General features: G+C 39.3%; 2 protein-coding genes across 2 annotated transcripts in view; one reads left to right on the top strand and one right to left on the bottom strand.

The window, feature by feature from the left end:
* CALCR (calcitonin receptor) overlaps positions 1-12,835 on the top strand; it is a 404,852-nt gene that overhangs the window by 148,464 nt on the left and 243,553 nt on the right. The gene's annotated exons all lie outside the window — the stretch shown is intronic.
* Positions 7,163-9,676, bottom strand: LOC134609451 (protein adenylyltransferase SelO, mitochondrial-like). The gene is made up of 2 exons (XM_063453124.1): positions 9,601-9,676; positions 7,163-9,264 (listed from the first exon to the last, which is right to left on the bottom strand). The coding sequence occupies exons 1-2, from the start codon at positions 9,674-9,676 to the stop codon at positions 7,163-7,165; spliced, it is 2,178 nt and encodes a 725-aa protein (XP_063309194.1).

Here is a 12,835-nt window from a genome sequence, read left to right as displayed (position 1 = left end):
TTAGTTTTTATTATACTGCTTTATACATTGGATCACAGAAAAGCAGATAATGTCATGTTGTGTGTTGCATTCCGAATAATGTCCACTATGTCCTGTACCCATGGGATGTGACTGACAATAAATGCAGAGGTCAGGTGACCCTAGCATAGCTTGGAGGGAGCTACCAGTTTCTTCACTTTCTCTCATCTCTGTTCAATGTTGTAAGGGTTAATATCAAGCAAAGAACTTTTTCCTATTATTCCATTTCAGTTCTACCCTTCATCCTCTTTGATGTATTCGGAAAGCAGAGCATTTCAGTATTTCTTTTCCTTCTGGGTAAATTACAGACTATGTTAATGACAATGAATACGAAAAATAGATTGCGTTTTTGCACTCTAACCGATTCTCATTTAATCTAACCTGGAAATTACGACTGCAGATTTAAAGGTACACTAACAACAGTGGACCTTCACATTTAATTTATAGACCATTAATTATATAATGCAAAAACTAAAATCAGTTTTTCTTAACAAAGACTACATGTGTTGAAAATCAAAGTTACATAGTAATATATGTTGAAAGGAAGACTCAATCGTTAAACACATCTTTTAAAGCTGTTACTTAACTTTTACTGCAGCTATTCTGAGTACATTTCTAATAATAATGCTTTTAACTTCGATTAATCTAGTGAGTGCAATCTGAATAAAGTCAAATTATATTCTTGAAAGTATTACACTATCTGTGTGTTCTCTCTTTCTTTCCCTTTATGTTTGACCTGGGAAAAGAGAATAAAGAAGGTCCCATCCATATATGTTTTATTACTGCCTGCAATCAATATTAATTATATTGTATTTTTATACACGTCTAACAATGTCTGTTTGTGGATTTATGATATGTAATGTGTGACATCATAGTAGTCACTCCCTTAACAAACCCCAGTCCACTCATCACTAATCAAACAAGTAAAAGAATGGGGGATGGGTCTGCGCCACTGTGTACAACAGATAATGATATTAAGTCCAATACGATCTATTTCGTTGTGTCCAAAGTTCTACTTTATACGATATCCAGAAGATGTCAGTGGCATAGAGGATAATCCAATTTTGTAAAAATATAAGAGTTCTTACTTACAGTTGACAGAGCTTAATCCAGCTCTGGTGTGAATGGCTTGCAGCGGTATTATCCCCGCTTACACGATATGCGGCAAGTGTCCTCTTCTATGTGGTAACAGGTAACCAAGTTGGAAATAAAAATGGAAACAATAATGGTGCAGTATGTTCCACACATGCGATAAAAGATATAAAATATAATAGATACACTCACATTCGATAGAGCTTCAGCTAGCTCTAGTTTGTTAGGCGTGCAGCGGTATAATCCCCGCTTGTAGGATATGGGATGAGTGATCTTGACACGAATATCAGTAGCTCGGAGAGAAGATAAAACAGCGATAGTGCTCTCAATAAAATCTTAAGTGATAAGATAAAATAATAAAATATACTCACAATATATAGGGCAGACTAACTGCTCTATGTAACAGCGTAGGTGGTATAATCCCCACCTAGGATTCTTTGGAGTATGTTATCCAAGGAGTAAAAATAATAAAAGAAGTATACAATATAAAATATATATAAAAGCCAGGTAATAGTAAAAGATGATGGTTCCAACGTAAAAATGACCAAAATCTTTTATTAACAGTATATAAAAAACAGTAAAAATATCCAAACGTGTTTCACCAATATAAGGCTTTATCAATGGATAGCAAACATTTCAACCTGGCTGGTTAGAGTTTATATAAGTATAGAAATGATTTAAAATTGGCGCCAAAATTGTACAACCAATAGTAAAACAGATAATATTTGTACATCCATAACAGCATTTAATGGTAATAATTTAATAGATATAGCTTGTCTGATGCTTTTAGTATGGTTATATTACAAAAACGAACGTTATTAATTAAGATTTGACATATTTTCAGCCGGATCACGTGACGCGCGTCATAAGCGCGACGTCACTTCCGGCAGCACGGAATTGTGGGGCATGTAGTTGCAAGATGAACTACATGTGTGTGAAGCCCTGTATTGGGCTGAGACAGAAAAGGAGTGGTTAGGAAACACTTGGGGAGGGACTTAGGAGGTAGAAATAATGGTGGCGGCCATCTTGGATGGGGAATGTACTATAATAAGTGGCCATATTACTGGTGGTGGCATATATAAGCACCTTAATAGATTTTAAAACAATAAGACTGCTAATGCATTTGGAATAAACATATAGTATAATAGTAAAAACAAAATAAGAATTTAGTAATGGTAATAAAATGGTGTAAAACAAATAAAATGCTAAAATTAAATAAAATTGAATAAATCAAAGTCTGCATTTAAACCATTAGGGATAAGTGTTTTTAAATTAAAAACCCATTCCATTTCACATTTACCTAAAATGTTTTTACTATTGCTTCCTCTCCATGGAATAATGCATTTTTTTATGCCTATACATTTTAAAAGACCAGGATCATTATTATGGATAGTAAAATGTTTAGACACAATATGATTTTGGTATCCATTAGTGATATTTCGGCAATGTTCCCCTAATCGTGTTTTGAGACTTCTTGTGGTCATACCCACGTATTGGAGCCCACATGGGCATTCTAGGAGGTAAATTACATTTTTTGTAGTACACGTAATAAAATCTTTAATATTATATGTTATATTAGTTTTATTAGATTGGAAATGTGTGGTTTTAGGTTTAACTGACTGATCAGTACATTTACAAACTTTGCAGCGTTTGCATTTAAAGAACCCTTTGGTATCGGGTAAAAAACAGGATTGTGATTTTTTGTACTTTCTTTGGTAAAGTTGGAGGTTAGAATGGATTTCAACCTAGGAGCTCCTCTGAAGACAATGTTTGGCCTTTCTGGTATGATTTGCTTAAGGGTATCATCATGTTGTAATAAGTGCCAGTGTTTGTTTATAATTTTTTTAACATGGTTACTTTTATTATTAAAATTAAAAATAATCGGAAGACTGAAGTGGTTATCGGAGGTTTTTTCTTTATAGTGTAGAAGTTCTGATCTTTCTTTGGTTCTAACAGCATTTATTGTTTTATTAAGATTGTCTAATGGATAATTTTTTCTGTAAATTGATTTTTTAAAAGAACAGCTTGTGAATTAAAATCTTCTATTTGAGAGCAATTTCTTCTCAATCTTAAGAATTGACTTTTAGGTGCACTTTCCAGCCATGGTTTGTATTTAAAATGTCGTCTTTGATAAAAAATTTCCAGATCTAAAAAATTAATAGTAGTTTTACTGTATTCACAAGATAAAATAATGCCTCTGTTGTTACAATTAAGGTGATCAATAAATAATTCTAAAGAATCTTCGGGGCCATTCCAAATAAAAAGAGGTCATCTATATATCTAAAATATGTAACCAAGTTCGCCCTCCAGGCATGCTCACCCCAAATGGCAATGGATTCCCAGTCTGCCATAAAGAGGTTAGCATAGCTGGGGGCGAACCTGGTCCCCATAGCCGTGCCTTGTTTTTGTAAGTAAAACCAATTAAAAAAACCAAAAATAATTGTTCTTTAAAATAATGTTAATACCCTTAATTATAAAATCAATTTGGTTGTGGGAGATTCTATTTTCGTGTGTAAGGATATTTTTCACTGCGCTGCACCCTATGTCGTGGGGAATAATTGTGTATAAAGACTGAACATCGCAGGTGACTAAAATAAAATTGGGTTGCCAGCTAAAATTTTTCAAAAATCTTAGAAGAGTCATAGAGTCTTTTAGATAGGACCTCATAAGTTTCACAGAGGGTTGGAGGAGAGTGTCTCTGTATTGTGATAGGTTGCTTAAAAGTGAGCCAATCCCAGACACGATGGGTCTGCCCGATGGGTTGGTTATATTCTTGTGAATTTTTGGTAAAAAATATATTACTGGAATTTTCGGGTATTGTATGTTTAAAAAATTAATTTCTTGTTTGTTTAAAATATTAAGATCTGCACCTTTTTTTTAAAAATGTCAAAAAGATCTTCTTTATATTGGCGGTTGGGTCTGATAATAATTTTTCATACACTTGACTATCATTGAGTTGTCTATTTGCTTCTTCGATGTACATAGTGCTAGATAGTATAACCAGACCTCCCCCTTTATCTGCTGGTTTGACTACTATAGTTTTATCGTCTTGTAATTGTTTGATTGCTAGTCTTTCACTTTGTGTAAGATTATGGGTATCGAATTTAGTAGGTTTGATCTTTTCTAGATCTTGTAGGACAAGTTTCTCGAACATAACAAGCGGAGCAGATTTGCAATAGGCAGGGTAAAATTTAGATTTTTCTTTTAGGTGGGTATTAATGATTGAAGCCTCATTTTGTGATGAGGGGAGAGGAGAGAGAAGTGGATTGGTGGAGGGATTATGGTTACTAAAAAATCTTTTGAGAGTGGCTTTACGAACGAATTTGTTGATGTCTAGATAGGCTTCAAATGGTTTAAAAGAGTGTGTGGGGGCAAATTTAAGACATTTGGTTAAAACAGAAATCTGTGCTGAAGTTAAAACTTTTTGGGATAGGTTAAAAATGCCACACTCTTTTTCAGTTATGGGATTTATAGTCTTTCTAGTCTCTCTCTCTTTTGTGATCGTCTTCCACCTCGCTTTCCTCTAAACTTAGATTTATTTTCTTTGCTCTTGAGGGATAAGGTGTCAGTATGCATGTATTGGGGTGAGTCTGAATATCTAAAAAATGGTCTTCATTTTCAATTTCAGAATCTATGGATAATAATTGGTATCTGTTGGGATTATGGTAGGTGATAGGGGATTTGGGATGATTAAGATATTCATTGCACTTTGGGTTAGTGAATCTGGTTCTTTGGGGCTTAGGTGATGCTGGTTTGGTAGTAGGACTAGGTACATTGTAGTAGTCAGACGAATGTGCATATTGTGATCCTTGTTAGTAGATAGCACGATCCTCTAGGGCAAAACATGCACAGTCCTTTTATTTTCTTATAATCCCGGCAAACTTTATTTGTAAATTTACACATCAGGCAGCAGCAAACGAAACATAAATGCAATGATGTAACACAAATCCCTACAACAAAAAGCCTAGCTCGTCTGAGCACTAACTCACATCAGATTCCCTATCTATCAGGGGTTAAACTATAACAAAATTTGTGGGTTTCACCAACCTAGTGTATTTGTCCGCTCTCAGCACTCCAGAGCTCCAAGCCAGCACTCCCAGTGCCTCAAGCCAGCACTCCCAGTGCCTAGTCTCCTTGACTCTCTTACTGGAGAGAACACCCTCTCTCCTACCTGCTTCCTGAGAGAAAACCAGCAATCCCCCTGTACCTGCCTAGCAGGGAGTGGTTTATTCCCACTGCTACAGCTGATCATCTCCAGCTGAGCAGTGGGCTGGAGACAGTCCAAAAACCCTGGCCTGGATCTTTGTCTCCCAAGAAAACTACTAAACTGTGGAGTGGAGCATTGGCCCACCCTTCTCCAAATACTCCACCCCAGGGGCCCATAACTAAACAAAGCTTTGTGTTGTGCAACACAAAAACTACACATACTTCCCCTGGGGTTAAAAGGCCTCTCTGCCTTCACTTTATCACATATCCTCCCCCCCAGCTCAGACCCATCGGGTCGAGCGGCCTTAGAACACAAACCGTGAACATTCACGTCACCTAGGGCTGTACCAGCCCTGACTTGCTCCTCAGTTACAGGAAGTGGCCTATTGTAGATGGCTGCTACCTTGCTCCCTTGTAGTTTAAGGAACCTCCACCCAAGTGGATAACCCAAATAGTTAGCTTCCTCAAATCCTAGATAACACTTGTTAGCGGTCAAACCGGTAGCCCTTACATTATGCACAACCAACTGGACCTTCATCAGGTGTGCTTCCAAGTCCACCCTGTGAATCGCCACACCGCCAAGGTAGGCAGCTGCATTCTCTCTGTGGGGCCAAAGTATCCTATTTATATGCAGAAAGGGGGCTGGTGCACTATGCAACCTGAATGGCCGTACTTTATGTTGCCATAACCCCTTGGGAGTAGAAAACGCTGTCCTTCCCTTTGCTTTCTCTGTCAGGGGAACCTGCCAATACCTTCTGACCAGGTCCAAGGTACTCAGATACCTGGCCTTACTTATACGCTCTTGCGTTTGAGCTGAATGTACTACAGGGCATTTAACATTTACAACCTCAGTGACAAACTCTACCTCTGCCTTGGGGTATGTGCGGGTGTCACCATGTGTACATACAATATTAAACATTTGTCTTATATCACATTTCTCTGGCTGAAGCAGAACACTTTTCAAAGTAGCCTCGCTCCCTGAATCAATTAGTGCTTGTGCACAATTCCCTTCCACCATCACCACTTTTAACTGTGCTGTAACACCACCACCAGTCACCACACACATCTTTAAGCAGGTCAATACAATCCTATGCAGAGCCCTTAATACTATGTCACATTGTATTGTCTCTTCACTCTCAGGACTGTTATATGTAATATGTCCTTGCAGGTGGCAGTTGAAGCATCTGAGCTTTTTCTCAGTCTGGTCTCGTAGCCATAATGGGACTTTTGGGTACACTCTACCATCATATTTATATTGTCCCAGGCTCAGTATCAGGTTTTGTCCTTTCTTTCCAGTTTCCCCGCTAATATGGTTGTTAGCGGATCTAAGCTGAAGATCAATACGGTGTGGCTCCTTAGCAGCCAAGTTCCTCTCAATCATCATCATCTGCTTCCACATCTGCAGCTTCTGATTTGATAATCTCTCAACGTCGGAGTAACTTTCAAGCGCAAACTTTACAAAGGCTTGGCGTGTAATTAGCCTTTTTTTATCAGCTAAAGGCTTGTCAGGGTCTGCAGATATTTGGTCATATTGGTAAGCCTGCATCTTCTGGAAAAGGCGGATAAGACTCTGCTTTCGAATCTTCAGCTGGGTCCACTTTTCATCCCACTGCCACACAAGCCACAAGTCATTAATATTAAGTTCTGGTTCCACATATTCTTTTCTGTAGAATGCAATAAAGGGGGCCCCAAAATGCTGATTCCTCATGAAATTTAGGGCCTCTCTGATCTTCTGTATAGTGCTTGGACCCTTCCTGCTGAAGGTGGCTCCAACTTGTCCACGTTCCAGGTAGTCCGTGCTTTCCTGTAGAGATATTGTTGGTGTTGCAAAAGCATTTCTATATATTCAGTCAGCTTCTTCTTCAAGCTCATCATCTTCATCGCCTGCCTCATCAGGTGATAGTTGGAAAGAGACTTCTACATCGTATGGATTTTCCAACATTCTCAATACCCGCTGTACCTCGCTGAAATCTCCCTTCTCAGCTGCATCAATTGAGTTTTGAGCAATATAATTTCTGAGCACAAATGCCGGATTGTTAGAGTCCATTATTTTCACACGTTCAGCCACAAATGTATCATTATCCCCAGTAGTTGCTTGGTCTTTTGACAACCGAGTGCTGTACTTGTGAAGCCATTCTTCCCAGAGTGCACGGTCATTACTCAGTAGCTGGTCTTCACTGGACTCTTGCAGTTTATTGTAGCGTTCGATACGGTCAAGCTCCTTACATATGTTGGCTTTTGCTCCAATCAAAGCAAATAACTGAGGGTTACTCTGCGCTAACATCAGCATCACTGACAGTTGTCTTGGATCCATTTTGGGTTTGAACACCACCTTTAACTCGTCCAAGGAAGCGTACTGCTCAGTTAGAATATCTAGAAAATCCTCTGCGCTGACGGAATTCCCAGCATACTTGCTGAGCACTCGGAAAGTATTTGTAAAATTTGCTCCCATTTTGTTCATGGTTTCCAACAGGTCTGAGATAAGACTGCTGTCCTCCTCGAGCTCTGCTTGAATCAGGCCAAGCTTCTTTCGCATCTTCTGCATATACCACCTCTGGAACTCTGAATCATACTCCTCATCAATTATACTTTGACTGATTTCTACCGGAAACTCTGGTACCAGCGACTCAGCGAGCTTTCCCAAGTTCCACTTACAGATTTCTGGTTGCTTGTTGTAGGCATAACGACCAATGTTATCCGACCCATTGCAAATGTGATCTGGATCATACCTGTCCATGAATCCATATGGGCCATAATCAATAGTAATCCCAACAATGCTCATGTTATCAGTATTTAACACGCCATGGCAAAATCCAACACACTGCCACTCTGCAACAAGCCTGGCAGTCCTCCTGGTTATCTCTCTGAAGAAAGCTGCATTTCGTTCAATCTTGTGCTCTGCATGTGTATTCTGAATGTCTGGATAGAACGTACTGATAACATAATCAATCATTTGGATGCAAACGTCATTTCTGTTGACACTAGGACCCCCTCTGCCTGTTAATTCATCAGTTTCCTTGAATATTTCAAAAGAGCCAAATCTAAGGAATGTAGGAGCGATGCGTAAAACTATAGTACAGCTTTCTTCCTTTGGGTTTCCCTCTGCTTGCTCGGCCTTGAGTGGCCACCTCCCAATGTCAGCAATGATTTCCTCTGGGCTGTCTGGCGGTCTCCCTGCTCCCTTGGGGGTGTCCAGAGACGCAGTCATGGCCTCTCGCTGGGTCAGGACAGCCCCGGTATCAAACAGCCGGTCAGGCATTCCGAGTCCCGCCTTTAATCCCATGACTGTGTTCCCAGAATCTGGCAGCTGTTCCAGGTAGTCAGTGCGCCCAGGCCTTGTAGCAGTAGTCTTTGCCAGCAGATCCAGTTCTACAGCTCCCGGACAATCATTCAAAGTCTTTGTAGCAATACCAGGTCTCTCTGAAATATTTTGTTCTGCTACGCCAATGTCACCTACTTTGTAACTTTCGCCTTGGTCTGGCTTAGCTGCGGACGTGCCCATTTTATCATCACAGCATGGTTCTGTAACAGTCGCTCTCTCTTGAATTAGATCAGAAGCGACTACATTGCCTTTCTTATCGTGACTTTGTTTTGTCACTACTTCGCTGTCTTGCTTTTCTCTGCCAAACTGTCCAACAGCTGGTTGACATTTTTGGGTAGCCTCTGCTACTAAACAGTGCACCGCATTGTTATACTCAACTGGGGTGCCTTGCTTCTCTCTATTAAGCTCAGCTCCTTCGCTGTTGTCTTCTCTGACTCCCCAAGTCAGTCTGTTTTTCATGGCTTTAACTTGTTCACTTGGGTGTACATCAGCGGCTTCTGCTTCACTTTTTATTACACAAACCGGCTTGACACTGCTGGCCTCAGCCACAGTAGTTTTTTCTCCTTTTGTTGCCTTGGAAAGATTTATCAGCACCTTTCTGTTTTCTAATGTCTTTCCAGCTTTCTCTTGAAATATGCAAGATTCAGTTTCTGAGCTTGAAAATGTTTTTGTTTCCAACTCTTTTTCTAAGACTTCATCTGTTGTGATGTCACTCAGAGCAAGTTTGAGGCTTTCACGTGAAGCTGCAATGTTTTGATTCTCATATAAACACTTGTCAACTTCAGTTATCAGTTTGTCTTGTTCTCCCTTCTGATTCTTCTGCTCCTCACGGGCTACTTTAAACATCTCCGCTTGTGTCACAACAAGCTGTTTCACCAAGGACTCAGTGCACTCCATTTGTGTTTTGGCCAGGACTTTAGCACCCTCTGCCTGGGCCAGCACCAGTTGCTGCAGGGCTGTACTGTTTTCTGCAGCTCTCCTGTTAGCCTCCTGTTGTACAGCAGTTGCCTGTACCAGAGCCTTCAGCAGGTCCTCCATTATAGCACCACGCAGGTAACAGTCTTAAAGGTACAGTGCTTTTTATTCGATTAGCAGGTCTGCCAAAATAAAAGTCCTCAATAAGCAGACCCACGGATGACTGGCACACCCACAGACCCTCAATGTGCTACTGTGCCCGCATTCTCCACCATATTGTGATCCTTGTTAGTAGATAGCACGGTCCTCTAGGGCAAAACATGCACAGTCCTTTTATTTTCTTATAATCCCGGCAAACTTTATTTGTAAATTTACACATCAGGCAGCAGCAAACGAAACATAAATGCAATGATGTAACACAAATCCCTACAACAAAAAGCCTAGCTCGTCTGAGCACTAACTCACATCAGATTCCCTATCTATCAGGGGTTAAACTATAACAAAATTTGTGGGTTTCACCAACCTAGTGTATTTGTCCGCTCTCAGCACTCCAGAGCTCCAAGCCAGCACTCCCAGTGCCTCAAGCCAGCACTCCCAGTGCCTAGTCTCCTTGAATCTCTTACTGGAGAGAACACCCTCTCTCCTACCTGCTTCCTGAGAGAAAACCAGCAATCCCCCTGTACCTGCCTAGCAGGGAGTGGTTTATTCCCACTGCTACAGCTGATCATCTCCAGCTGAGCAGTGGGCTGGAGACAGTCCAAAAACCCTGGCCTGGATCTTTGTCTCCCAAGAAAACTACTAAACTGTGGAGTGGAGCATTGGTCCACCCTTCTCCAAATACTCCACCCCAGGGGCCCATAACTAAACAAAGCTTTGTGTTGTGCAACACAAAAACTACACATACTTCCCCTGGGGTTAAAAGGCCTCTCTGCCTTCACTTTATCACAATATGTAGAAGGTATTCTACGTGAGGTGGTTTGATATTTCGGTTGGGGTTGGTATTGATGGTGAGAGTGGTTAACAGGTCGATAATGCCTGAGTGAGGGAGTATGGTGATGGTATGTTTACGATCTATTCTGACGTATCCTTTGGGGTGAGTGATGTGAAAGTTTTCTAGTTTTTGTGATAGGGTGATTGCGAGAAAATGGGATTCTTTGTTTAGGTTGATGTCTAGGGTAAGGCAATAGAGATACCCCAACCACTAAAAAACAAACAGAGACAGCAAACCTACTAAAAAGTGTGCCCTCTTACAACACCAAAAAACAATAATATAACAGATGGAGGAGTAGGGATGCAAAACCAGAGATACACTTCTAAGGTGCAGATATAAAAATATATATGTATACAACCTTTCAGTTACGAAGTAGGCGATATCTATAAAAACAAATCGCACATAGTGTATTACATAATAAACATAGAGGACACGCAGGATGATAATGTGGAACTCACAAGATTGTAGTGATAATCAAGCCCATCATCCTCAGTCAGAAAGTATCTTCAGAATATATGAGATAAAATCTTCTATTTTTCAACAGGGTCCAAATAAAAACGCATAGAAATCCACTCCGCAAGGTGGTAATGACAGCATACAAAGTGAGTCCCCCAAACAGTGTAATCCGACGCGTTTCGTCTAGATGACTTCCTCAGGGATTCTGTTTCTCTGTTCTCAGATCGCCATTTAAATATGCCGCCAGAATACCGGAATGTGTTTCATCTGTGTAGATTCTCCGTCGCGTGCGTTTCAGTTTGGAACGCACTACCTCCGTCCGGCGTCACTTCCGGTTCCGGTTTAGCGATGTAACACTTCCGTGCGTTCCATATTGGAACGCACAGGCGAAAAAACGGAACATAAAAGAAAAGACCTATTTACATAGTCACAATAAGAATGTCCCATCATGAAAAGATATCCGGCTGTTATTAGTGTGAAAAATATGTGACTCAAAAATGAATAGCTCCAAAAATGAATGAGTAAAAATGAATGAATAAAACTAAAATAAACTAAAATAAAATAAAAATAAAAATGTAATGTATCTAATAATCATGGGACACCTTTTGACATCCATATCAAATAACTATGTATCACAATACTGTTTTCCCAAAAAACATATGTATCTATTATAAATCCAATATGCATATGTATCTATTATAAATCCAATATGTATATATATATGGGCACTCCAATACAAATATTTATTAGTTGCTATTAATGCTCCAGTTGGGAGAATAAAAAAATATAAATATAAATATAAATATAAAATTGTTGCTCCAAAAGACATCTCTGAAACTTAAGAGACAAGAATTAGAACCAAAAACCAAAAATACATAATTATAAATAAACTAGTATCTTGTATCTAAAAGGAGAAAAAGAGAAAAGGACAGAAAGAAAGTAGAAAAAGATTAAGTAGAAAAAATTAATTAAGTAGAAAAAAATTAAATTAATCCTGTAAGATCTATATCCATATTTAGGCCTTGCTTAAGGGTGCCCAAATTATAGATCCACTGTGCTTCCTTTTTATTTAGTAGTATCGATCTGTTACCTCCTCTCCAATTTTTTTCCGCTCTATCAATCCCAAAGGCCAAAAAATTCTCCCATGCAAAAGACGGACAAGTGTTGCAGTGTTTAGGAACACTATGTTCCGTTTTATTGGTACGGATATTATAAAAATGTTCCGCCAGTCTAGTATGTAGTTTGCGTGTTGTTCGTCCTATATATTGTGCACCACAACCGCATTGTAGAAGATAAATGACAAACGTGGTGGAACATTGAATAAATTTTTTTATATCATACTTTTTATTAGTATACGTACCAGTAAAATCATGTGTGGATCTTTTTTGGAATTTACAAGTGGAGCATTTCCCACAACTAAAAAAACCTTTTAAATCAAATAAACGGGTGTTGACTTTTTTTGTGCGCAATAAACTAGGTGCCAAATGGTTTTTTAGATTTTCTGCCTTTTTGTATATCACCATTGGTTTTTCTGGAATCACTTTTCCTAATATGTCGTCCTTCTTTAGTATGTGCCAATGTCTTTTTAGAATTGTTTCCATTTTTTTGGCCTGAGGATTAAATCTGGTGATGAAAGCATATTCAAATCTGTTGTTAGTTTTCTTTTCTTGAAAAACATCTCGGTTTCTCAATAAAGATTGTCTTTCCAAACTTTTTATTTGTTCCTCCGTTCTTTTCCCCCTAAAAAAACTACTGTGTCCCAGTCAGAAGGACAGGTTAAAAACCAGGAGGTTTTTTTAGACAAGGCGCAAGACCGAAACTCCCATTTCCTACCC

This window comes from Pelobates fuscus, chromosome 4 (genome assembly GCF_036172605.1).
Source record: "Pelobates fuscus isolate aPelFus1 chromosome 4, aPelFus1.pri, whole genome shotgun sequence".
Classification (NCBI taxonomy): domain Eukaryota; kingdom Metazoa; phylum Chordata; class Amphibia; order Anura; family Pelobatidae; genus Pelobates; species Pelobates fuscus.
This window is presented reverse-complemented; position numbering and strand designations above follow the sequence as displayed.

Excerpts from the sequence above, each read along its gene's own strand:
- LOC134609451 (XM_063453124.1), bottom strand. The coding sequence starts at position 9,676 with ATGGAGGACCTGCTGAAGGCTCTGGTACAGGCAACTGCTGTACAACAG. Across the intron at positions 9,265-9,600 it reads CAGGAGAGCTGCAGAAAACA|AGAAAGCTGGAAAGACATTA; the intron begins GTACAGCCCTGC and ends GCATATTTCAAG.